At 40.5% G+C, this 27,792-nt stretch overlaps 1 protein-coding gene across 1 annotated transcript; it reads left to right on the plus strand.

Moving 5' to 3' along the window:
- Nucleotides 1–39: 39 nt before the first annotated feature.
- ADGRG7 (adhesion G protein-coupled receptor G7) lies at nucleotides 40–27,792 on the plus strand. Its single transcript, XM_014308890.1, is given in 18 exon segments — nucleotides 40–59; nucleotides 2,960–3,033; nucleotides 3,036–3,101; nucleotides 6,797–6,895; nucleotides 12,269–12,378; nucleotides 15,151–15,227; nucleotides 15,229–15,295; nucleotides 15,770–15,825; nucleotides 16,136–16,263; nucleotides 16,352–16,453; nucleotides 18,365–18,482; nucleotides 19,343–19,375; nucleotides 20,689–20,802; nucleotides 22,010–22,182; nucleotides 22,185–22,370; nucleotides 23,959–24,022; nucleotides 26,205–26,361; nucleotides 27,676–27,792. Coding segments are annotated over 18 exon segments (1,761 nt in total).

The raw sequence follows: 27,792 nt of genomic DNA on the forward strand, positions 1-27,792 counted from the left end.
TAGACTTCTGCCATTTACTGACAAAACACTCTGCCAGAGATGGCAGCTCGGAGGTCAATGTAAGCATACAACGAAGGCACGAAATTGGAGCAGAAATGGTTTTGCCTCTATGCTGTGGTTATGAGCCTCTGCCTCCCTGAGGAGAGGAGGGAAGAAATGGAAAACAGGCTGCAGATCCATACAGCTGAGCAGCAATTAAACAACAAGAAATCACTCCCAGCACTCTGAAGAGCATGGGAGGGGCAGCTGTGTTCGTGGTACACAGCATTCCAGCTTCCTGCCTCTGGTGTTATTTACCAGGGGCAAGGTCCTCAGACACATGGTGGGATTTTTATGGCTCCTGTGCTGCAGGAAACAGCAATGCCAATCTTCCAGTAGGAATGACAGTGGGAGGGAAAGTTTGCACTCCTTTGCTGGAATTTTACTCTGGTTTGTGACTCTGACTCAGATGCAGTTGACACATTAAAAAAAGTCAAAGATGGTGTTTACTGCTGGCACCATGCTTTGTGCACACTTGAAAACAAAAAAGAAAGGAAATAAGAAACATTTGGCTCTAATTAAGGCTTAAAAGAAATGGAGGAAAGCAGAAGAAACATATCCAGTCAATCAAGAGCAATTTTATCTCCCTGCAGCTGCATCACACATTCAAATTTGCAAGTGTTAAGGTTCCCTTTCAGTTTGTTATTCTATCATATAAACATGGTTTAATATTTTCATAAATAAAAGTATACTATCTTTTAAGAGATGGTCATTCATTTGTGTTGGTTTTGCCATCTGGTGCCTTAAGTATTTTTTTTCTCTGTATTTTGTGTAAAGTGCTCATATGAAGTTAGAAATTCACAATCAGTTTTGCTCACAATCCTACTGCAACTTCCCAGTTGACAAACTGTCCCCCATTTGCAAAGCTGGGCTTGCAACCCAAAGTTTTGGACTCTTAGTATTTAATATATTAAGAGTCCAAAACTTAACATTCTAGTCAAAGATATCCATGATGATGTTAGCCATGTAAAGGAAAGGAGCAGGGATGCTCTTTCCATTGCATGGGAAGGGCAGTGTAAGTAACCATGAGAATGAATTACGATTTCTTTCCTATTTTGTCATTTGAAAATACCTGCACTCATCTAGCAGCATTTCTATTAGCAAAAGACTCAGACCTGTGATTCAGTAGCTGGGTATGCTTTCAACATACCACAAACCTCAGACTCAGTTCAGCAAAGCTGGATGGAGCTTAATGTCACTGAACTGCTCTGGGCCTCAGTTTCCCCATCTTCAAGAACCAAATTACACTTGGCTCTGTTTTGTCTGTAAGAGTCCTGCTCAGGGATGATTATCTTCCTGTGTGTCTCTTAGATCCAGTTTTAGATTCTTATCCCTTTAAGCAGCAGGAAAGCAAACATTTGACTGCTTATGGCAGGAGGCTGTAAAGTGATTAACATTTCAAGGCTCCAAAGCATTCTCTGGGAGCAGGATGAGGAGGAGATGTTTCTGTCCAGCTGAGCATTGCTGCTGCTCAGTTTGGCAGCAGTGGAAGATCTGGGCCATGCAGCCTTTGTGCTCCCAGGGCTTGTCTGGCCAACCTCACAATTTCTCCCAAGCCCAGGGGATCCCTGGCCATTGGATGCACACTGGGGCCACTGGAGCTGTGCCACCAGCCCCTCACATGGCTGTCCTGCCCCACAGAGCCCCGTGCCTGCCCCTCTCCAATGAAGCCTCCCATTCTCTGGCACTGGGGGGAATGTGCAGTTTGTCACCTTGGGCAGTGGAAGGGCTCTGGTGACCCCGGGTGCTGTTTGCTGCCACCCTGGACTCTCACCTGTCACCAGGTGTGCCATGGCCCCTGCGCCCTCCTCGTGTCCCTCTGCTGATCCACCACTGAGGATCTTCTCCCTTTCCCGTTTCCCATGCTAATGAGAATAACATGGAGAGAGGAAAGATCCAGGACAAGGAACAGGGCTGCCACAGACAGACAGGCAGACACGCCCTGACTAGACAGAGCTGAGCCCAGAGGGACAGCATGCAGCCCTGTCCCTCCCAAAGGTTTGTACCAGCCTGGCACTGGGGTGGTGGCGCAGCCTGAGTAAAGCAGACTATTATAAAGACATTTGGCTATCTGAAGAAGCGCATTAACAATTTTGGTGCTCCCATTTGTAAAAGCAATCTTAAAAATTTCAGTATTTCCATAGTCTTTCCTATGTCTGGAGGAGTTTTCTTCAACACAAAGTGTCTTGGTCACCTGACATGAGTTAATTTTTATTTTCAGTATGAATATTTTGAATATGAGTATCATTATTAGTACCTTGCAGATTGCCATCAATTAAAATAATAAATACGTACATTGCTCATTTTTATTTTTCATAAGAGGAAAAGACATCATAACAATCTGTAAGGTGTTAAAGGAATTGTAGTCTGGAGTAGTAGCAGTATCAGTCGTATCTAATGGCTAGACAATTGTGCCACATCCCAAGAGACCAGAACCCTTTTTTTTGGCTGCATTTCTGTACATCCTCTGCACATCACATCAGCTTGTTGAGGCCTGTTTTTTAAAGTGAGATAGAATTGCTTTGGTAATTAAAAAAACCAAACAAATCTCCTTTCCTCACTAGCAAAAATCACCATGTAAAAGCAAGGCACTGTCCCTACTTACACAATGGGAATTAATCCACTGAAGGCTGATGACAAAAAAGATATGTTTATTCCAACTCATTCTTAAAATAACTCTATTTTCTTCTTCACTTTGACTGTGTTGACTTTCACCCTGTGCCAGCCAGCACCACTTCCCCCAGGGTACGTGCAGATCTATAATGAGGAGCAGAGTCAGGCCCCAAGAGGTAATAAACACACATATGCCAAAACTCCTTTTTTTTTAGAACAGAAAAGGTTAAAGTTTTATCACTAGACAAGTAGTTAATGGCTAATAACAAGAATATGACTGTATAATAACCATTTCATAGCATTGCAGCCAGCTTGCACTACAACATGCCAGTGGGACAGTGGCCAACAATTCACCCCACTGGGACAGAATTTTGGTTGGAGTCACTGTTGTGTAGTGACTGTGACCCTTTGAGTGCTGTGTATTTGGCAGCTCCTCAGGTTCAAAGCAGGTAAGAAATTATTTTACCCCATTTGAACTTTTTGGGTTCTTTTTCCATGCCTTAAATGTTTAAGCATGATTGCTGACAAACATTATTATATCCATGTTTCATGCTTCTGAGGAGGAAATATTTTTCTTCTTACAACAATGTTTAAAGAAGTACCCCAAACTTTGTATGCTGCTGTAAAACAGAAGAGGATGACAAGCAATCTCTGGAGTGTTTTCATTGGAATATGTGTTGATATAACTTTGAGAAATGTCTTGACATTTTCTCACCCTTTTGGTAGAAATTCGATTTATTTTTCAAAAGAGATAAATAAACCTCTAACTAGTCTAGTAAATTGTATCTTAAAAAGGAAATATTTACTTTGCAGATGCTTGTATTTTTGCATCCATATAGCACCTGTTCATGTTTCCATTGCAACTTGCATTGTAGAAATATTTATTGAAAGCATACCAGAAACTTGCATTTCCTATATCTGAAAATCAGGTCAATGTACTCTTGTAAAACATTTCTGTGTGCAAACTTGGAGCAGAAATCTCCTCAGTGTTTCCTCAGCAAAATACTCACTGCATTGAAGTGACACAAAACTATACATGGATCTATATTTAAAATTCTTTGAAAGAATCAAGTAATCCTGGCTGCTTGTCCAGTAGAGAGTCAGACATGATTTAAGACCAAGAAGCCTGAATAAAAGTTTATATGAGGATTCATTAGGTTACATTTACTTCAAGAGATTTATCAGATGTTTGTAGGGATTGAAAATTCCCTAGCCCAAGAAAGGACACAAAAGTAAACAGTGATTATTTAACATCACTGTTAAATTATTACTGTCAGTAATAATCTACCTTTGCTAATATCAGTATATGCTCAGACCTTTGTTTGACTCGATGGAGCCAAACCCAGATGAGAAGGGAGATAAGTCTCAGTGCAGCACAGGGATCCCTCTGCTTGTGCCTAACCCAGCTGCAGGCAAACGAGCTGCTAAGGAAGGCATTTAAACTGCAGCTACTTCAGGCATGGAAAATACCTCCATGCCCATCTGGTGCATTGCTTGCTGTGCATAGTGGTAGAGTTTCTTCTTTATTCAGACTTCAATCACATGTATCAGCATCAACAGTTCCCACCATGCTTGATTGAAACTCCCTCAGTAGTTCATGGTGATCTGGTAATATGTAAGGATCTAATAATTTTAGTTTAGAAATATATACAGTCAACAATCAGTGGCATTCTTGACATGATTAATGTCTGCAAAACTTAGAAGACAAAGATGTTTTCTGAATCTTAAAATTAAACCAGAAGAACCCCATGATTTTAAGCCTGTTACCGCATGTGTAATAGGTGTGACTACATAAGTCAGCTCAGAAATTTGCATTTGTGACAGACAGATTTCTCTCTGAAACAAAAAAAGCCTCATGAGACCTTGAACAGTAGGCTAAGAAAAGTTACCAGGCAGCTGTAAATAGAGGCACAGTTTTGTCTGGCATTAACAGGTTCTGCAAGTGTCACGCTGCTACAGAGGAACTCTTTCGGGGAAAGCAAAGGGAAGGCTGATCCCCTTTGCTGTCACCTCCCCTTTGCTGCATGGCTTCATGGCAGCTCTGTCTGCACCTCCAGGGGTAAATGTGAACTTTTAACCCCACAGCTGCCTGCTTTTCTGCTTCATTGCTTCCAAAGGAGTGTCATCCCAGTCTTCCTTTTCACCTTTCTCTTTCCTCGCCCTCCTTTGCAGGCCCTCACCAGCCTTGCCCCAGCTGGCTGCAGAGGCAGCTCCAGCACTGCTCCCACCTGAGGCTGTCCCAGGCTCTGCTCCTCAGCAGGCAGCCCAGGGTCCAGGCGTTTGCAGGGCAGCCCTGCTCCCTCCCTGCTTTTGGGATCCTTGGTGCCAGATGAGGTCCTGCCTGGCCTGGCTGCTTCGGGCTTGTGCTCACCAGCAAGGCAGAAGCTCAGAGCTGTGCTGCAGGTTCCCCAGTGTCCTGGGGGTGCCCAGGCTCCCAGTCCAGAGCAGGGAGGTGGCTGAGCCCCAGGGTCACTCCTGTGCCACATGAGCCCCACTGAGTGCCTGGCTGGTGGGACAGTGCTGCTGGGCAGGGGAGCAACAATGGCAGGATCGGACACCCGGCTCCCACAGATCCACAGCTGCTCAGGGCTGCACAAATCTGGGCCACACAAATCCCAATTGCTGGAGAAAATTCCCTTTCCTTCCTGTAAGATTTCCAATGGAGAGACAATGTGTTTTGGAGAGCTGGTGGCTGGGACAGACATTACCTAGCTACACTTAGATGTTATTCCACTGTCATCAGAGACATCTGGCTGCAGATGTGGAGCTGAGACAGCCTGAAACATAACTGCTAAATAGCAATAACATGAGCAAAGGCTGAGCAAAGAGTGCCAAGAATAGACTTACCCCTGCCACGTGGCACAGCCCTTATAGTTTGCAATAATCCTTCAGTTATATGAATCCCGTTAAAGAGCAAGTTAAGCAATGTCTTTAGTTCAGTGAGAACATTAGAAATATACAATGACACGTGTTCCTGGCAGTGCTGTTTACTTTTGAATGTTCTGGCTTTACTCTGTTTGTCAGTTTGTCTCAAAACACAGGCATTAAAATGTCAGATCGAATGACAGTCCTCAAATCCAGTTTTCTGCATTATTTGAAACCATACACCCAGTGCATGGGTGTGCAATTTCCACTGTGATCCTTTTTGGAAAGGATTCCAACTCCATCCTTCACTTAGGGACCTGATGAGATTGACTGTGAGCAAACCTTGCTCTGTGGAGATCCCCCAGCTCTTGGATCCTTCTTTCCAAGACTGAGGTCCACCCACCCCTTCCCTGTTGCAATTTCTGCAGCAGAATATCCCTTTAGCCACTCAAGATTTTTCAGTCTCTTTTTAAAAAAAACCTAAGATTTTCAGAGTTTGCTCTGAAATATCATAATACACAGGAAATACCATAATACATTCAGAAATTTCTAAGATCTTCAACTTCTCTGCTGTTGCTTAGACTGTGCCTTTTTGTTTCCTGAAGCTGTGGCAGCCGGTTCAATGACTATTTCAAAGAAAACCCACTATTTCTGCCCAAAGACAGAATAAAAATCATCACCTGTCCTGAAGTGAGTATAGAAGCTATGGCTGAGTTTGGGACATGGGGTTTTCCTGTTTTATCCTATAATGCCTGTCTTAAATCATAGCATCCTTATCTGATTCTTGTATGTGTGACTATCCACGTCCTTATTATTGTGCCAGGCCCTTCAGCACTAGGAATCTGTGGCTTTGTTTTGCCTTCTTGGTCCTGTGAATTCCTGCAAAAGTAATTTGGGTGTTTCATGGACTTAACAGTTTGAGCTTTTGGTAGACTGGAGGGCCACACTCCTGCTCATTCAGCATCTGCACACAACTCTTCCCACCTATATTGTTTTGGGAATGCAAATTCATGTTTAAAAGATTTGACCCCACATTCATGTCATTGGTTTTTGGGGCAAGTGATCGAGTATATGGGTGAGATTATGTGTCATATATACATTTTTAGCTGAGGCTTCAAAAATATCATGTTTCTTTTTTTCCTTCATCAGATTAACTAGATGTATTATTTTACATATCCATTGATGAAGATATATATATACACACACACACACACACACACACACATATATATATATATACACACACATGCCTTGATTCTTTATTTGCACAGCACTACAGAACCCATGGAACCTCCATGCTTCTGTCTCCACAGAGGCAGCTCTGGGGATGGAGCCTGTCTGTGCCCAGAGGAGTGGGTGGGATCTCTTTGTCATATAGGTCAGTACAAGCCAGGCAGCACAGGCAGCTGGCACCATTTCTGGCAACACCTCCACTTTGGGAGATCCCTGACCTTTCCTGCTGCTGAGATCTGCTCAGCAGGGTTGGATCTGCAAGCAGTGCCATGGCTCTTATTGCTTGGTGAGGCTGTATTTTTCACCCACCTCAAAGGAATAATACATCTGGGGAAGACATTACAGGTTTTGAGAATCTGTGGCCTGTTTCTAGCCAATTTGGCCTTTGTTTGAATTCCCCTGTTAGAAGATCACAGTGACTTGAAAATCTGATTCAGGTCTCAGTGACCAGTGTTGCCGTGTCTGGATTTGCCCTGTGTTTGAGGACACCATCCACCTCAGAACCCTGTAGAACAATGCCTGCCTTCAGCTCCTGCTGTCACTGGTCTTGGATGAGTCAAATTTCCTACACCTGGAATAGCGCTGTCCTGGTTGACTCCCATTTCAGTCCCCTCTGCCACAGCATGGCATCTGTGCACTGCCCTGTGCTGGGAGGCTGCCAGCTCACTGAGCTGCAGGATCTCCAGGGCTGGAAAAATCCCCAGCTCCTTTTTCCCCAGGCCAGCAGCCCACAATGTGGCCAGTATGGCACACAAATACATGATCATGTGTCAGCTGGGCTTTTGTCAAATGATGTGACACATTTGGTCAGAAGGACGTAAAAATATCTGCAGTGTACCCAGGAAAATATTCTTGGTGAGGACTGCTAGGTAGATGGAAAGTTCAGGTCTTCCATGTTATTTCCCTTATGACAGGATGGGCAGCACATCCAACAGACAATGATAGATTGTATGAGTTCATGACTGATTGGAATATTTGGGCAAAATGTTTCAGAGAAGTTGGCTTAAATAAAATAATCATTGGCTTACATAAAATAATCATGGCTGGGATTTCAGCACTGGAAACAAAACATTATGATGATTCTGTAATTTCTTTTGGTCACTGCTCTAGTGTTCTGCATTTGATTTGCTGTGAATTGCCTTAAAGAATGGATTTTAATAGTTGTAGTTGTTAAAATACATGAGGTACGAATGTTTGGACAGGCATAATTAATTTGAAATCATAACAAACATTACTGAAATTATGAACCCTCAATTTTACTCTGTTTTCCCAAGGAAAGTTTATACTGTCCATCTGTCTGTTGTTCCACTTTCTTGGCACCTTCTTTAACTTGCTGACCAGTTCCAACTAATTTACTAGGTGGTTACACATCTTAAAGGTCTCAAAATCTTATGAGTTTTGCACATATCACTAGTTGGGTACAGGAGATCAACCCTATAATTATCTCAAAGAGGAAAAGGAAAGGAGAATTATGCCACCAGTGAGGAGGCTGAGGCCAGGCAATCCAGTCCAGTCACTAAGATGCATAAACTATCCATGACATTTTTCTCCTCTCCACCAGCTAACAAAATGGAGATGCATGTTTTATGTACTGAAAATATAAAGATGGATCTAAGAGGTGAGAGGGGCTGAGATGTGATGGAGCATGAAGAGCATGGGATCACAGTGCTAAAGGTGTTGAGGAGGCTGGAAGAAAGGGCAGTCAGGAACTGGGAGTATGGAGGAGGTGATCCAGTTTATTGCCAGGAAGAGAGAGCATGGCATACAGTGTAGACAACTTTTGTAACCCAATTACTTTTGTTCCAATGATGAAAAAATTTCCACTTGCTCATAGTTCATTGCTTTTCTACATTATGTCATGGTTATTTTCTTTCACAAGTCATGACAAAGGGCCTGGTTTTATTTTTGTGGTTTGTTCTGTTTGGGTCTTTTTTTGTTTGCTTTGGTTTTGTTTTGTGTTGTTTTGTTTTAATCTGGAGCGATCCTAATGACATTAAAATATTTGGAATAATTTGGGATTTGCATCAGTGGGAAAATTTTATTTCAGATGGACTCTCCTTTCTAAGTCTGAAACCAAGTAGTATAAGTACATAAACCAGCCCAAACCACTTTCAGATCAAGGCTTGAATAACTAGAAAGAAAAAAAAACCCACAAAAACTTGTCTGAATGCATATGTGTTTATAGTAACTTACTCTTGGCTTTCACCCCTCAGAGGGACAGCAGGATCATCACAAAGGTATTCAAATCCATGGGTCTAGAGAGGATTCATTCAAGACCTGGCTGATGCCCCTGTGGGCTCCTGTCACCTACTGTGGTGTTGAAGAGAGGCCGCAGAGAACTGGAAAAAGATTCATATTATGCTCACCTTTAAGAAAGGCAAGAAGGAGATCTGGGGGAACCATAAGCCAGTCAGGCTTACCTCAGGTGCTAGGAGCATTTTGGAACATATCCTCTTGAAGTCTATTCCCATACATATGAGAGACCAGAAGATCACCAGGAACACCATGGATTTACATGTAGGACCAATCTGACTGTCTGCCACAGGAAATAACTGCATGTAGTTAACAAGATGCAATACACTTTGATTTATAGATGCCCTCAACACCATGTCCCTCAGTGTTCTTGTTTGGTAGGTGAAGACACATCTGTTGGGTGAATGAACAACTTGCTGGGCTGAAAATTAACTCAACAGGCAAGCCCAAAGGGTAGCAATCAGTGGCTTGATCAGGATGCTGTAAAAGCAGAGCCACTGGTCAATAGCTGGGCAGAACCATTCAGTGCCTTCACCCACAGCCTGGGCCATGACACATGACAAGAGGAGTTGCAGGTCCTCTCACAAGTCCACCCACAGCACTGAGCCTGGGGTGGGGCAGAGGCATTGCTGACACAGTGAAGGCAGAGCTCCAGTGCAGAAGAACTTGAGAAAGCTGAAGACCATTCCAAGAGAAACCTCACAGTGTCCAAGAGGAATAAGTGCCAATCTCCGTGCCAGGGATATTGGTGCAGAGCCAGAACTCTGAGGCTGAGGAGCAGGCATGCTGGAAACTACCTGGGAATTACAGTAAATGCCAAGTTCAGTATAAGCCAGCAGTGTGTGGTTCTCTGCAAACAAGGTGGAAGAGCAGATGTGTTATGTGGAGGGAGATGGTTGATGGACACTTTTACCCTGCCCTTCCTGGTTCTGGTGAGGCACCACTGGGAAATGCAAACTTACTTTTGCCACCTTGCTAGGTTAACCAGACTTAGGGAAGCTGGAGAGGGATCAGCAGGATACAGTGGGGACAGTGAGGAGCTTTGGACAGGTGGCCTGCAGGATGCATGGTAAAGAGCTGAACTTGTTCACTGCGCTGAAGAGGAGACTCAGGGCAGGGCTAACAGAGCCTTTAGCTGAGAGGGAGGTGCAAAGACCATCAAACACAAACCCTCTCAGTAATACAGAGGGTAAAGCAAGACACAGAGTCATAAACTGCAGTTTAAGATGCTGAGATTGAGCATGAAGAGAAATGCTTGGATTTAGAAAGGTATCATGTCACTGCAGCACATCTCCTAGTGAGGTTGTGGAGCCTCTTATTGGCCTAGATGCCCTCCAGAGGTTCCTTCCACCAGATTTTTGAGACACTTTGTCCTGCTAGCCACCTTCTGGCAAGCAAGGCTCAGGTATGGTGCTGTAAGGCAGATCTCATCTTTGCATCCTTATTTTTTGGTAATAATTTGCATCCTTATTTTTTGGTAATAATTTGTGTAGAAGGAAAGTGTCGTTGTATAGTGGGAAACTGAGACCCTGCAGAAAACAAGATGCACAGAAAGTTAAGTAACTTGACATGAAAGCCCATGCCAGAACTCAGACAACACTCCAGGTTTCCTAAGCCCCCTCAGGACCCTGACCATAAATATGCTTTGAGTCAGTCCTGCTAATGGGACATAGTCAGCTGAAATGTGGCCTGAATCAGCAAAAGTTAGCAAAACCAGGATGTTACAAGTCTTAAGATGAAGCAAAAATTTTCTGCCTGTGTGCTGCAATATTTTTTCCAAGTGGTTGCAGCTTTGTGAGGTAAATTTGTGTTAAATTATAGCAGTAAGGTACATGAGAATGTAGCAGGCTGCTCTTTTGGATCTGGTCAGGGTTTACCACGCTGCCTTTAGATGTAGCCAGTACCAGCTGTGGGGTCTGGGTGCTCAGCATGTCCCAGTCCAGCAGACAGCAGGGCAGAAATGTCCTGCACCAAAAGCCAAATCCAACCCATCATGGTTTAGAGTCACCAAAGGACTGCTCCCCATTAATTGTTCAAAAGTCTGTATTTTTGTCCCCTGCTGTATTCTGTGCCATTAGGTTACCAAGTCTGATTTCTGCCTGGATATTAAGATACCAAAGATGAGGCTTCATATTATTTTACAGAATTTCTAGGATTAAAACAGTGAAAATAGAAGAAATGGCAAAAAGTATGGGCTTTTAAGGCTTCACTCACTTCAAAATTTTCACTTGTGGCAGCTTAGAAGCTTGGGTTTAGATAACTTCATTTACAAAAAAAATATTCAATGAGCTTCTCTTGTCTCAGTACTATTTCATTTTTGGAAACTGATCCTTATGCTAAAAAATATTTCATCTGGAAATATATTTTTCTTTCTGAGCAGTTAATTTCTGTGACTACAGTACTGAGACAGTGAACATTTTGAAAGCAATATAAAAACCTTACTTTTGAATAGATTATAGTGGGTAAATATGGCCACTCCAAAAGGAATGTGCACCTGATTCTGTGACTGGTATGTGTTTCTTTCCTTTTGCTCCCATTTCCCAAAAGCTGATACAAGGTTTGTGAAACATGTTGGATTATTAGACCAGATGAGAGGTCTGTGTTTGAAGCCAGAGCTCTGCAGCACAGGGCTCAGGAGCACAAACTTTTCTGCAAAGCTTTCTACCCCAAATGCAGAGAATTTCAGGTACACTTGCTGAGATGGATCCGTGCCCGTCTGGGGCTGGGAGGAGAGACAGGGTCCTGAACAGCCTTTTAATAGTAAAACAATCTGTTTATATCCTACAATTTAGCATTAGGATTCAGGATGCTTCCCATCAACTGAGGTTCCATGAAGTGCCCCAGCAGAGGAGTAAGGGCTGCACGGCTGCTGCACGTGCCCTTTGCATCTCTTTCATGACAAATAAACTCTGTTTTTCAGGACATGTAAAAAGTCTTTCTGGCAGCTCAGAGCTGATGCCAGTGCTTCCCAATTAAAAGATGTATTTCTGCAGCTCTAATATAACTAAAGCCTGTCTGAATCTGACATAAAGAATGGCAGCCCCTCTGACATGAATGTAAACCACATGTTCTGAAAAGAACAACAAATAGTTAAATAATTGATGGTCACTTGTAACACTGAAAGACAAAATTTTACAAGCAAACAGAAAATAACACTGGATAGGGTATCACAGCCACAAAACAGTTTTAAGTCCCAGTGAGGTCATGTGAATGTGTGAGAACTTCTATACTAAATGCATATCTTGCTGCTTTTAGAAAATTACAGGTAATGCTCCAATAGGAATCTGGATGTGCTCTAGAGAAAGGAAAATTCCTACTTTAAAGCCTCTCCAAATTCTGAATTGTAATGAAAATCTGGACTCCGTAGCATCACAGGTAATCTTAAATCACTACTTAAACAGTTTCTGAGAATCTGCATTGTCCTGGGTGAAAAAAAAAAAACAAAACAGGGAGTGGGAATAGAAAATTGGGGCAGGAAACATATCTCATGTTCCTCAAAACTTTGCAGAAAGCAAAATGAATGACCAAAGCCTTTTCCCAGTGGCATTCTTGGCATGTGTCTGCTTTGCAGATGGCCTGAATTTCCAGCAGTGATAATTTTATTTTGCTTGGGTTTGCCTGAATACAGCATCCCATTTCACATTTCTTAATTGGCCTGCAATTTCCTCAGCCAGGTTCCTAGTTCACAGCAAATGCCTCTGAGTGGACGCGATGCTGACCCAGGGTACCAAACCAGTGAAAAGGGAGACTGGCATGAGGGTGACACTGATACCAACAAGTTCAGGAGGATTAAGAGTGAAGCCTTTCCATTCTGTCAACGTTTCTGTCCATCAGGAATACAAATTCAAACTCTCTTGCATTAATGCCATCTATAAAATCCACAACTCCTAAGTCTATCTCTAAGACTTAGCCCTGCTGTATCTGTAAAACATGGAGAGCTGACCTTGACTATGCACATTACAGTGACTGCTTCCCTTCTGCTACTTCTGTGCTTCACTTCCTTATCACTAGTCCCAACTGAAAAAAAAAAGAAAAAAAGAAAAAAAAATACACCAGGTACAATCCCGTTAAGTGAGAGAAGTCCTTTCCTCATGCATTTTTGCTTGACTACTGTACCTTCAACCCAATGCTTCACCTGCTTGGATCCTTTCCTGAGAAACCCTTGAGCTCAATATCATATTTTTCCAGTACATAGCCTTCACTAAACGGTTCAAAGCAATATATAATATTATAAGTAGCTATTTCCAGTGCCAGTAAGGTGTGACACATGCTTTTTCTGCTGCCATCAGTAATGTGTGGGTTTCTTGGGAGCTGTGATGTTGGGCTGCCATCTAGTGAGCTGAGGGCAGCTTGTGGAGCTGGGGAATGGGAGCAGGAGGTGTGCATGCTTGTGATCCAGAGGCCAGGTTTAAAAGGCTTTGATTACTTTTAAATAGAATTACTTATTTTGAATCCAAGGTCTTGCTAGAAGTTGGAAGCAAGAACAGTGTGTCACTGTCATATTTTCTGGAAAAATCCCTTCGCCAGGATTTCTTCACCTGGGAAGCTGAGAAGCCTCAGAGAAGAATGAAAACAATAATTATCTGATCGCTTCTCCTGGTTTTGCTGCTTTGGAATGTGGTTGGAGATTGTTTATCAAACAGGTTGTTTGGTTGGTTTCATATGAAGTGTTTTTACTTAATGACCAATCAGTGCCAAGCTGCGTCGGGACTCTGAGGAGTCAGTCATGAGTTTTTCATTAGTATCTTGTTAAGCCTTCTGTAAGTATCCTTTCTGTATTCTTTAGTATAGTTTTAGTATAGCATTCTTTAATATAATATAATATCATAAAATAATAAATTAGCCTTCTAAGAACATAGAGTCAGATTCCTCATTCCTCCTTCATCCTGGGGACCCAACAAATACCACAAACAGTGAACACAGGTGTTCATGATGGACTGTTGGTCCATCGTGCACATGCAGATGTTTTCAAGTCAAATAATACTATCTCCAGTAATTATAAATGCAAATTTTCCTCCTCCCTATGCAAGACATTCACTTTTCTTACCTGCTTACCTGCCAAGTTTTATCAACGCTTTAAAGCTTCATGATAGAATTAATCTTGATTTTGGTAGCTTCCCAACATAAATAATTTGAGAACAATTCAGTTACTGAAGCAATTCAGTAGAGTTATTCATTGATGGGATTAAAAACCACATGACTTGACCTGAAGACTGGCAGATTTTCTGTCTCATTGTTATCTAGCTATACCTTCATATATTATATGAAGGTACAGCTAGGTGCCTCAGCTTGGTTTTGTGTTTAGACTTTAAAGATGCTACAGAGATTTAATCTCTATTCATTCAGTGCTAACTAACTCAAACTGGATCCAACCAGTACGTATAGCAATTATTATTGGTACCTCTAGCAGCAGAATATTTTATTGGTTTTGTTTCTTTTTTCTTTTTATGTTATTCCCAGCTGACACTCTGTATGATGTACTGAAGTGAGGATAATGTCCTCAGTGCAGGTTATACACCCTGTGTTGAGAGGCATGATTGTTCCAGAGGACAATTGTCAAGTTCCTTTGATGGCCTTTCAACAAATCCTGTTGTGGTTATTTAAGGAACAATGAAAGGTGCAGAGAAGTTTATAGACTCAGAACTCAGTGACCTCCAGACAAAGGAGAGGTCCTGCTGCTACTTCATGGCAAGGTGGGGAGAACAATGGGGCCGGGCTGTTCTTCAAGGTGTGCAGTTTTAGGATGAGTGCCCACAGAGTTAAGTGGCAATATAGGAAATTCCATTTAAATAAGATATTATTTTTGTCCTTAACACTGTTCAAACACAAGCAGTTTTCCAAGGGAGGTTGTGGATATTCAAAGTGATTCCCTGAACAGCCTGATTTCAGTCCCTGTTGGGCGTGGGGACCTCCAGGGCTCCCTTCCAACCCAAGATACTCCAAGAATTCATGAAAACAATCTCTAGGGAGAGTTTGCAAACACCACAAATTTGACATTAACATAAAGATTTTAGATGGCAAATTACTTGTATATTTTTATTTTTATTTTGTGTGAGAATGCTATGAAGTGGTGACTCTTGCCTTTTCTCTTTTTGTTTCTGTTAAATGACATTTTCCTCACCGGTTGATACTGTGACCTCCAGGAAGGTTTCAGTTATTTCAAGTAACACTCAAATCCTCAGCTCCATGACAGACCAATTGACCAGACAGAACATCACTGCTGTAGATTATGAAAAAGCCAAATGTTTCAGAAGACTTTCAGATGAGTCTTCTTAGGACTAAAATAAGACTTGTGGGGCTTAATATTTGTGTTATCAATTCTGTCTCCCCCTCCACCAGCAGAAAAGACATTGTTCTTTTTCTTAACTGTACATAACACTGCAAACAAATGCATTAATTTTGTCATTTAGCAGAGTTATTTAAGCATCCTCAAGCATGTACTTGTGGAATCACCCTTGGGTCTGTTCTCAGAGCTGAGTGTAAACTTATCAGCTGTTTAGATGTACATCTGCAATTTTAATATGAGCATCATTTAATGTTTAAGTTAATAATTAAATCTCTACTGACTAAATTAATAAAAGTGTAGCTTTATGAACCCATTGGCACAAAGTTTGTGCTCCCTTGAATGGCTTCCTTTACTTTTATACTCTGTTGTGTACTTTCAAGCAATGCTTGTTAAATGTTCTTACTTTGCCCATTCAGTGTGTAGCACATGGGGTGTTTACTCAACTACATTTGAATATTGCCTTTTTTCTGCTTGATTCAGGCATCTCTGGCAGCAATAGAACTCATCCACAATAGTCTTGTCAATGCTATAACCAGGTAACTTGAGCTTTTGCCATTTTCTTTAGATGTAAGTCAACAGCATTTCCCCATTTCCCCTTCTGGTTCAGGATGAAAGCAGTTCATGAACAAATCAAAATATGTTTGCCATTCAACTCCAGTGTGTAATTCCCAATTCACACCAATATAAACATTGCTGGATTCTTCTGCTTTAGAGAAAAGATGGGGATAGGAAATGAGGAGCACTACCCACTGGAGAACCAAATCAGACAGGAAGCTCAGAAATGAACCTGTAGCTGTATAATAACAAATAATTATAACTTTTATCCCACTCATTATTTTGATGCAGCCTCATGAAGGCAATGGAGGAATTTTCTTTCACTGGTAACATGACACAGCCCAATGTTGCAATCCAGTCTGCTCCACTGAAATTAAGCTCCTCTATGATTCTGTTTTTGGCACAGAGAAGTAAGTCCTGTGTGTTGTTGGATTTACCTAGACAGAATGAACACATTTATGAATCATAAATCCTAATTAATACACTGCTAATTGTTGCAGATACAAGCACTGGGAAAGTATCAGTCAACAAAACCAGAAATACAGGAAAATGCTCCTGGGCTTATTGCTGACCTCAGTACTGAAGTTCAGATACTGTTCAACATTTTAAGTAAGCCCTTTCTTCTTTTGAAAACTGCAGCTGGGAAAATTTTTAATGAATATTCACTGAAAATCTCCTTTGGGGGGAAAAAACCCTTGGCTGGTTGGTTTTTATGCATGCTGATGCCTGGTACAAGAAATGCAAACATCAAATGAGCTGGAGAATCTTATTTATAGAAGAATGCAAATGTACATGTAATGGTTGGAATACTTTTGGTATCTGTGACTTTTTCAGGTGTTTTATTTTCTAAAATTGAGGGTGTGTTGAATTTTTGACCATAACTCTACAAACATTGAGATCAAAAACAAGTACGTACTTTGCCTGAAATCTGAAGACATGAACTATTTCAACCAAAATTCCTATTGCTGTCAGGTGTCAGTCAGGACATCCACATCCTAACACCTGCAAATTGCATTACTCACTTGGGATTTTTCTAGATATCCATTACTTATATTCTGCAGTGCTTGGAGGATAAATTGGTATTGACCAAGAGAAAAAGAAAAAAAAAAAAGAGATTATAGTTCTTCAAATATGTGCATTTCTGATATCACGAGAGTTTCAAACCAGGCACCTGAAACCAGCTGACTTGTCCTAATCTCTCAGGGTAGTGTCAGTAACACTGAGAAATCACAACAGCATAACAAAGGTGAGGTTAGTAGAGCACTTAGACATCATAACGATGAACACAATTTGAATACAAGCCCATAGAGAAATTTATAATTCAGTTCTCTCACCAGGGTTAGAAAAATATGTGAAGAGATAAACCAAATAACCTCACACACCCAGCCCTGACAACAAAAATTAATGAATAACTCATTAACTGGTCATGCCATTTCTGTTCACTGTTTCAGAAAGCAATACTGTGGGAAAGCAGCATGATCATGTAATCAAAGCCTTCATCATAATGCCAGAATAACATAACACCCCCCTCAAGACAGATAGATATCAAATCCAGAGTTTGTCTTAAAAGAAGTCCCAACAGATTTCTTCCCTATTAAGTGCACATCTGTGATATTTTGTACAAATACAGTTACATTAGTCTCACCTGATTATCAGATTAGAGAGAGATCAAATCAGCCTCTCTTGATCTTAAGTCGAAAGCATAAGACCAATAACAAAGCCTATTATATAATCTAGGATTTTACTTCCTCACTTAAACTACAATTCAGATGAGCAATTTAAATCACCTAGATGAACTCTACTTTGGTAGAAGTGTGGAAAAAAAACCCCAGGCAGTCAAAAAGTGAGATCTGAAAGCAAAAGTCCAGGCAGTCTCTTATCTTCTGACTTTGCACTAACAGTAAATGTCCCTGGTGTAATTATTTCTTAGTGTTATTAAAAGTCTGGCCATTTGGACTGCGTGCATATATTACGATTTATTTTTCTCATTTACCAGTATTTTCCTCCAGAAATGATATTGAGAGAAGGGTAATAATTATTTTCACACTCCACCTCAGCAAAAATTGAAGATCTCCCTTAACATTCATAGGAATAGCAAGTGTTCTCAACTACTTATATGGATTTTGAAAAACATCTAAACAAAAATCTGTAAATGCTGAATGTGTGCATGGGCATAGTGCAGGCTTCTTGTGTTTAGAACAAGTGGCATAGAAAATGTTCTTCAACTTCTGTATATAACAGCTGATACTGCTGACTCTGTGCTGCTAAACTAGGACATTTGTGAGCAAAAGTGTATTCCATAAAACGTCATAGGAATACCAGAGGGGATTTGTCTTAGGGTGCATTAGTCCTGTATCAAGAATAAAAACAACCAGGTCTATGGCAGACAGTCTTTCTCTCCAGAAAACATCCAAAATTTTGGAAAACAAGAAAAAAGTCAACATGACTGGCACAGCCCAATACACATATTAATGTGGGGAATGTTCATTTTTCATGCTATCTTTTAACTCCTACTTCCAGATAAAACCATTTTGTCCTTCCTCCACCAGGAACTGATGCCAGATGTTACTGCTTTCTTGCAGACAATTCTCCTATGTGAGTGTCCATTTGCCAAACCCCCTGAATTTTTAGATGATATGTATTCAAATTTGGCATGGTTTCTCCAGAAAACAGTAATTGGTTTCTTCTTACAATATTTAAAAAAGTTTTTGAGCTCAAACACATACATATGACAGATCAGTAATCATCACCATAGAACCATACAGCTAAGTGATCCAGGAAATGTGTCATTTCTAAGGAAATTACTGAAACTTTTTTACTCCTATATTTTTTCATAATTTTTAATTGAACTACTTAATACCATGAATGTTTGTGTTCAGTTCTTATTTGCACTCCAAGCTGCTTGTTGCTCATTAAAAGTAGTTCTAATTGCTGTACCCTGCAGAAGCATGTTTGAAAATGTCTGCATGGCATTTGGTGCGTGAGTGCAGGAGCACCACTGTGCTGCAGGAGGGGAGGGAAGGGCCACTCCATTTATCATTGTTTGCTTCCTGTTCCAGTGTGGATTCAGCTCTGGTTGGCAGTAACAGTGCTACCAAAACCTGAAAGCTGTTGTTTGGCTAACAAATAATTCAAATGGCAATGCTTTAATGCTTACTCAGTGGAAGCCTGAATCCTGATCACTTGGATAATTCACAGGAATTGGTAATTTCATTGGCAATCTTGACTGAGAAAGGCACATAAAGTAAGTTTTAAATGCCAAATTGTGCTGTTATTGATATAATTCACAAGGTTTATGAAACCCACATATTGCTTAGTAGCTGTCAGCTCCCGTTTCAAAATCAGATCACTGTCAGTTCACACAGTTTGCTGGTGCCTATCTCTGTGTCTCTGTAGCCACTTTTTCTCCTTGCAATCCCAATCCCTGGTATGACACATCTGAACTGCAGCTGTGTGGTCATGCCTGTGACTTTTGGCATTACCCTGTAAACGACGCAGGTGTAATCACACCACTAATTTTGCTGTTCTGATGGTAGGGCATTGTCCTTTCTTCAATGGGAAGAGTCCGAGGCTGTTTAATTTTTTTTGTTTGGTTGATTGTCTCTAACTCTAAGATCAGCATGGCAATACGAGGGCATAGGTGCACTGAAGCTAGAATGCACAGGAGTTTAAAGTGTCCCCATGTGCTTGTTTCTGCCCTCTGGCAGATCTGGCAAATTGGGCAAGTTGTGCCCAAGCTGCTGAATAGCCAAATGTGTTGGCAAGTCCTGGCTCCCTCTGACACGACCTGTGCCTGTGCCCAGTTGCTTGTGCAGCTCCTTAGCAAGGGAGGGCTGGCCTAATTCATTCCCCCTGCTCAGCCTTTGTAGCCTCCAGCTCTGCGCCTCTGTTGGAGCAGCTGGTGGTCAGATGAGGGGTTGGCTAAAGGCTGAAGTGTCCCCAGATGAAGAGTAGAGCTTCCTGGAGTCTGGGCTAGCTGTGGCACTCCCTTGTGCTGGTAAATAACTCAGAGGATTTAGCATTAACTACTCCCTTTGCTTATATGTTTATAAAAGCACTCGCTCTGTAAATATTAAGCTTTCAACCATAAAGTTTTATATATTGCCCTCTTTTACCAACAAGACTATTTAGGAATGACTGCCTAGTTCTGATGTTTGTTATTCCTTCAGTATTTATTTCAGCTTCTCAAAACAAAGCACACCCTGGATAAAATCACATATCTGTGGTCACTAACTTCAGTGTGCCAGCATTTCAGAGTTCATTTTTACTGTCTTCACAGAACAGCATTTCCAAATTTGTAGTATTTACTTGTTTCTGTATTTCCCTTTATGTTATGCATGTCCTTTTTGCACAAACTGACTATACTTTAAATAAGATTCCCATCTGTTTATGCAAAGGCAACAGCATTTTCTGTTTCATTCAATACACTTACATTTACTTGCTGCTTTATTCTCACTATGCAAACATAGACTGGTTTCAATTCATAATTATTTGTAATATCTTACCTTAGACCAAGAAGTCAAAATTCACAATGCTCACCAGTATGAAAAGCTAAAAGCTGCTTTGTAAAGTCTGTGTCACCTTGCATTTTATTATGAACAATTTAATCTGCTATTTTGATGAAAATTTAATTGGTATTGTTAAATCTCTTGTTGGTGTTTTTCACAAGCTTCTCTAGTTTGGGGGTTTAGAATAATTCTGTGGAACCTAAAAATTCTGGCAGTGGCTAGCAATGATCATAACTTTACTGAAACATTATTGTTCCTATGTGCAACCAGAAAGAGAAACTTTAAAAAGAAATGTATCTCTTATCATCTCCTATAACTGATACAATTGGTTTTCTGGGCATTTCATATAAAATATAAATATGAAAAGCTTTTGGATTATATTTCTTATATTTGTGTTGGATTGTCCATGGCTGGTCTGGTTATTATAATTTTGTTTCAAATACTCACTAGGTAAGAGGGAAGATGTTAAACTGCAAGTATTTTACACTAAGTTACAATATTTTGTTCTGTATGTATTTTGAGGAAAACAATTAAAAGCAGCCAGTTTAGAACATACTGCAATATTATTGGTTAGCAAATGCTATTTTCAAAAATAGCTAAACCACACAGCATGGCTTGGGACTCGCTGTCACCTCTGTCACTACCCTGGTCAGGCCCTGACAACACAGACCCAGAGCACACAGGTCTGTGATACACACTGAGCTTTTCAGTTCACTATCTCAATTCTAGACTTTAAAAATGTGTCACAGTGTTCCACCACCAGTGTGACCTCCCCCCATACACTGGTATTACAATGTGTAAATAGTTATCTCTTTTCCTAGGCAGTAGCTAGCTCGTGCTACTGTTTTATTGTGAATGACTTAATACAAACACAATTGCAGCAAATTTTCTTGATGGACATGCCTGTGATTAATGCTGTCCTGTGAATCCCCTCTGAACAGTGAGGGAAGTCATGCCAGCAGAGCTAAAGTTATAATAGATTAATGCCTGTTTCTCATCCTGCTTGCACTAATGCAGATTTGGAGCAATTCCATCATGGTTCATGTTTTTAAGACTGTAGGAGCTTTCAGCCTCTGCCTTTTAAATGTATTTATTTATGATAATGTTATCTATATATATAAAAAGATTAAAATAGTGTTTGTATACTATATATAATGCCAATGGAGGTGTTTTAGGAAAGAGAGGACATGGCACTCAGTACCAGGGTCCAGCTGACATGGTGATGTTTGGTCATAGGTTGGACTCAATGATCTTGGAAGCCTTTTCCAACCTAATTGATTCTGTGATTCAGAGATAGGACAAAGTTTGGAAGTGGAGGTTTATTATTCTCTTGAACTCTGGAGAATGGTTAGAAATACTTGTTTTATGCTAACTTACTTCTTAACACTGATGAAAAAGATTCCAAAAAGAGCAGAAAGGGAAAAAAGCCATCCCAAACTGTTGTCAGTCAAGGCCTCATCCTAAAACTGATAGATTTGTTAAGCTGTCTGAAATCAATGGTGTAATTCTGCAAATAAGTTATTGTTTTAGTTTCTGTCTATATTAAAGTTTCTCCTCTCTAGCTTGCTTTTAGTATAAATGAAAATGAGAAAACATTTGAGAATTTTTCTCATTTTTCTCTTCTTTTTTTTTCTCCTAAACATATTTCTACCAATAGGAAAACTCAAAACTTATCTATAAAGTGGGTGTTAATGAGTCTCTGCTTTTCTATGCTCGTTTTTAACATCATCTTCATCTCTGGAATTGAAAGCCATACTTCCAGAAAGTGCACCAACAACACCACCAGATGCTACCAGCAATACCTTCCTTATGATGCCACCAGTACCACCTTACCTCTGACAGGGTGGATACTCCCACAGACTCCTGGTGCACAGTTGTGGCTGTCCTGCTGCACTACTTCTTGTTGGCAACATTCCTGTGGTCAGCACTCAGTTCTGCACTGCTGTACTTATTCCTGGTCAGTGGCACGAAGCCACTGCCTGGACATTTCCTCATAACTACGTCAGTAATTGGATGGGGCAAGATTGAAAGTTCTCCATGTGGCACCTATATAGTACAGAGTACATTCAGGGAGAGTTGTAAAGATAGGAGATCAGCAGAGAGCAAGTAGAATCAGTGTTTCTGTCTCTGGGTTAGTGCCATGTGATCTAATAATCTCCTGTTGCTGCTCACATTACTGGTATAACCTGAGCTTGTTCTCATTGACCTGATAAAACACTGAAACTGATAGCCTGGTCACTGCAGGATAAATTTTCACAGTAATCAAGCATTCAACAATCTGTTTCTGCCAACTAAGTAAAAAATCTTTCAGTCATGGTGATCACATATATGGACTTAAATTCCTCATTTAGTGATTCCCAGCCAGAGCTTTGAATACATCCAAAAGCAATGACTGCCTGATATTATTTTGATATATTATTTATTAATAAGCAAAGAACACATTCTAAAGTCAGTACAGCAGTTAGAAGCAACACTGCAAACTGAAAGGTAACTTTCAGAGAATGTTTCACTTTCAGAGAATGTTTCATTTTCTCTTTCAGAGAACTTACCCAGACAATGGAAAAATTCAGACAGATGCTGGCAAGGTAAAGTGAAAATCTCAGCCTGTTTCAAGAAACTCTTCTAATACAGTGTACAAGGGCACCAGTATTTTCCATGTTGTGCATTCAGCTTTTGTATTGTATTGTTTCTGATGGCACCCACCAAGCAGTTTTCAACCTTTATTGTTCCATTATTATGCCTTGCATTTGTAGAGGCAATTCCTCGGAAACATTTAGAATTCGGACTGCACATGCAAACCAGAAAAAGTTCAGCAAATGCTGCCTGGCTACGTGGCACTGTGCTCCCTCCACAGGTATTTGAATGACAGCACAGCATTATGTCCTTTTGTGTGTCCTGTGGCAAGTTACACACATCCAAACCACAATGATTCTGACTTACTGCTTTTGGATCTCTTTTGAGACCACAGTCAGTGCATGGCAAACTGCAAGGTCTCTATTAGGGATGAAGAAGGAATAGACTTTAAGGAGCATGTTTATTACCGGGATAAAATGTTTTGCATGAGGCTCCTCCCCACGAGACGTGCTACCTAGTGTGAACTGGCAGGCAGGAGGTGCAGAAGACAAGAAGTGAAGCAAAGGGATTGAGGAGGCAAACCTGACAGCCAAGCTTCTTGCAGGGCAAAAGTTACACTCTGCATCAGTCTGGTATGAAATACAAAGGTGTTTGATACAATATGTTCCTAAACTAGTTTCTCACTGCTGACGAGAACATAGGGTTGCACAGTTGTGATACGGGAGCCCACTACAACCCAGGAGGGGGCTTGCTCTGTCACCACAGGTGTTGGCTCAGGAAGCTCTGTTGAAGCTCCTTGCTGGCAAAAATCAGCAAGTCATGGATATGAGCTGTCCTCAGAAAAATATTGCTCACAACCCTCAGTCCTGCCCTTTGTCTAGGCTACAGAAATCCCCTTTAACTTAGTACAACGTAGGTGGAACATAGATCTTAAAATCTATGGAAGTCAGGAGGCAATAAGCTATTTGTGTGGAAGGGAGGTATGCCTGTGCAACCAAACAATAAATTGCTAATGTCTCATTTATTAATTAGGAATCCCTGCCATAGTAGTTGCAATAACACTTGCAGCTACTGACAGGGAAGGAAAAGCTCTAAACTTATAACACGAAGAATTTTAAGTCCACATATTATTACAACACTTGCTATCCCACACCTTTTGTGATGGCTTATTATTAATACAATTCTAGATGTATTGTCCTGGATTGCCAAGGAAATTGTATTCTGTTTGCCATCTGTGTGGCAGTTCTCTTCTGTTCATTGGGCAGTTTTCCTTATCTCTTCCACAACCACTCCTCCCTCTAGGGGGACATCTGCTGATAACAGGCTATTGAATGTCACTGCATGACTGATAAGAACTATAACATCCCATTGTGAGATGCTCTGCCCAGAGGGAGGAGCCAAGCACTCCTACCCAGGTATAATCTGGAGATTCTGGAACACCAGCACAGCTTCTCCACTGGATTCCCAGAGGAACAGCTGCCTCTTCCACTGGATCTTCAGAGGAAGACTACATCTTTCTACAGGATCACTGTTCCAACAGAACCACACCTGACACTCCAGGAGCACTGCAGCCACCATTCCAATTGGACTGCTGCCAACACCCTGACCAACAGGGTGTCAGGTTGTGTTCTGACTCTTTCAGTGTTGTTTTAGTTTACTGCATTGTTTATTTTATCTTTTTATTTTCTTCCCTAGTAAAGAGCTGCTATTCCTGCTCCCACATTTTTTCCCAGAGAGTACCTTAATTTCAAATTTATAGCAATTTGGATGGAGGGGGTTTACATTTTCCATTTCAGGGGAGGCTCCTGCCTTCCTTAGCAGACACCTGTCTTTCCAAACCAAGACATGTTAGTATACTACTTTGCATACTACTTCTAAGTACCCAAAAGAAATAAAACTCCTTACTCAACCTAGATATTCACTAGAAAGAAACACATTTTCTCCTTACTAAGGATCTAGGGTACTGGATCTACATCTGCCTTGAATCCTCCTGCAAGACTGTGCAGTCCTCCGTGAATTGAAATGCAAACTGCTGACACCCTCAGCCTAACTGATACTCCACCCCTTCACTTAAGTGCATAACTACATTTCAGTACCTACATTAAACAAATTAATTAAACTAATGTACTGAAATATACATACCTCACATGTATTTAAAATCTGGCTATAATAATTATATTCCTATTTGCCCTGTGTTTCTGGAATAGGTATTAATTGGAGTGCCCACATACCAAAGCAGGCTATCAGGCTTAGAATGCACCTTGGCAATAGTGGAGGATACGAAAGAAAAGCAGACTTGTTCAGGAAATGTAAACACAAACTCCCTTCCAGATGGTGGTCATGTTTTTGCAAATTTATTCCTCAGTCTCTTGTCACCAGCTCAGACCTTCTTGTCACAAACTCAGATTTTTGACAAAATCTTTTATTTTAAAGAAATATATATTTTCAGCAGGCAGAAAATGAATTCCATTTGTTACAATGGGTTAGACTTTGTTCAAGTGCATATCAATGAATGTATTTTGTCCCCCTTTTTGGATTGCAGTGTCACTCAACTTCAATGACAGTTATTCCCAATTTAAACCCCTAAAAGTGAGAGAAGAGCAGGTCCAACCGAGAATGATGAATTTCTCAGCACAGCCAAACATCACGCCAGTTCTTGAGCAGCTTGAAGCAGATTTGCTTGCTCAGTTTTACATCAACACTCCATGTATTGTCATAGACTGTATGTCACAAGCCCTCAGTGTACACTAGATTATTTAAAAAAGGATTGCTTTCATTTTATTAATTCCATGGGACTTATCCATTCAACAAAACTTTGTACTGTTTCTTCATTTCTTTAAGTACAATTTTCATGGTTGGAGCAAACAAAATACCTTATCTCTGAGTCTGTTCAGGCTTGAGAGAAACTTCACGGGCAGGTACTTCGTCTGTTGAAAATTAAGTGCATTTGGATGAATTTATAAGCATTCTAAAAAACTTACAATAGCTAACATACTAATTTTCAATTGCCTTGGTAAACCTCACTTTTTAAATTGAAAACATATACATACAAGCTGCATACTCCAAACACAGATTAGTCTGATAAATTTGGTTACATCTATTTTTTCTGGATTTCTTCTCTGAATGATACATCAAACAAATGTAGGGAAGTGTATCTTCTCAACTCACTTTAATAATACCTTTTTGCAATATAGCCCTGAAAAAAAGAAAAAGTTTGAAACTCAGATATTAAATGGCATAGAGAAAAATTTAATAAAATTTTGTGTGTGTGCTTCTAGGAATAAAAAGGATTCATTAATGAAAAATATGATTAGCACTATCTCTGTAGTGGTAGTGCTTGGGATCACCTGGATGATTGGCTACCTCATGTTAATAAGCAATGAAAAAATAAGTCTTGCTTTCAGCTTTCAGTTCTGCATTTTGAATGCTACCCAGGTCAGCATATTTAGCAATTCTGAGACTAATAATTGAGATTTAAAAACAAAAATTGGACTTATTTTTTCAACAGCTTGATATAGGGTGGGAAGTTGTTAGAGAGCAGTTATAGGGATTCAGATTATTTTTCAGAAATGAATGCTGGTTTGTCACACATAAAACTCTTACCCTTGTACAAATCAAGGTGGGATTTTATTTCAAGGTCAGCACTGAAAAGACTGCTCTGTCTGGGTGGCTTCTTTTACACCAAATCATATGTAAAATTATTTTCAGAAAGAATAGCAGGAAAAAATTCCTCTGCAATAGATGTTGGAAAGAGTCCCAGGGTAGTAAAAAGAGCTTCATGGCTTGAGGCCTTTCACAGTGATACTGAAAAAAAGTCTTCAGGAAAGTTTCTGCCTCTTCTTTCCCCCCACTGCCCTGCTGGATTCTTGGCCTTGCATTCCTATAAATGCATCCCTTCATATAAGGCATATGAAGTACCTGGAGTAATGGATCCTTCATTATTATGCCCTTGGCTACTTTCTATAAAACAGCTAATTAGAAATATGTGAAATCCCCAGACATTACGCTTTTTATTGTCAGTTTGATCTACTGAAAATGGAGTGCCTGTACACCAGTGACAATCAGATCTGTAAACTCTGTGCAAAAAGTCCTGAGGTGATCATCCCACACTGATGGACAGACTATGCCTAGGATTTAAAACTGAAGTCATGAGCAGGAAACAGAGATCCATTAATTTAAAAACATGAGCCTCCTTTTTTTTTTTTTTTTGACTCAAGATTCTCCTGTTTAATCCTTGAAATGAGAATCTAGAAAACCAGTATAGAAATGTTAAAGTCTTTATTCCCTTTGTTTGAATCTGACTGAAGTGCTGATATGGCACACCACATTTAATGCTTAGGCATCCTCAGCCAGGTCTTATCTTCATCCTATCCAGATGAGAATAATAATATGATCCTGAGACAGGCTCCTGACACATGCTAACTAATCCATTACAATGTGCAAATGAGGCATCTATAGCTGGGAATCACCTACATGGATTCATTTTCCTCTTGAAAGTACTTCATTTATTTCAAGTTTTTGATGTAATTGTTAGCAGTTACCAAAAATAATTTTATAGTTGTTTTTTGAATTGTCACATTGACTAATCTTTTCTGGTTTTAACAGCAAAATAAGTCCACACTTTCATTTCCCCTACAGGAACTCCAGATTTGTATTCACTTTCAGAACATCACTCTTCAGGACAAAAGTTTTCAAAGTGTTCCCACTTTCCAGGTACCAACACCACTGTATTAAAAAACATAAAATGTTTCAAAATCACAGCCTGAAAAGCATTCACAGGAAACTTTCATATCAACCCAGACTTTTTCAGACAATATTTCTTTGTCTACCTTCCCTAACCGGAACTGGAAACCTGCAAATCCATGA

This window comes from Geospiza fortis, unplaced genomic scaffold, assembly GCF_000277835.1.
Source record: "Geospiza fortis unplaced genomic scaffold, GeoFor_1.0 scaffold131, whole genome shotgun sequence".
NCBI lineage: Eukaryota > Metazoa > Chordata > Aves > Passeriformes > Thraupidae > Geospiza > Geospiza fortis.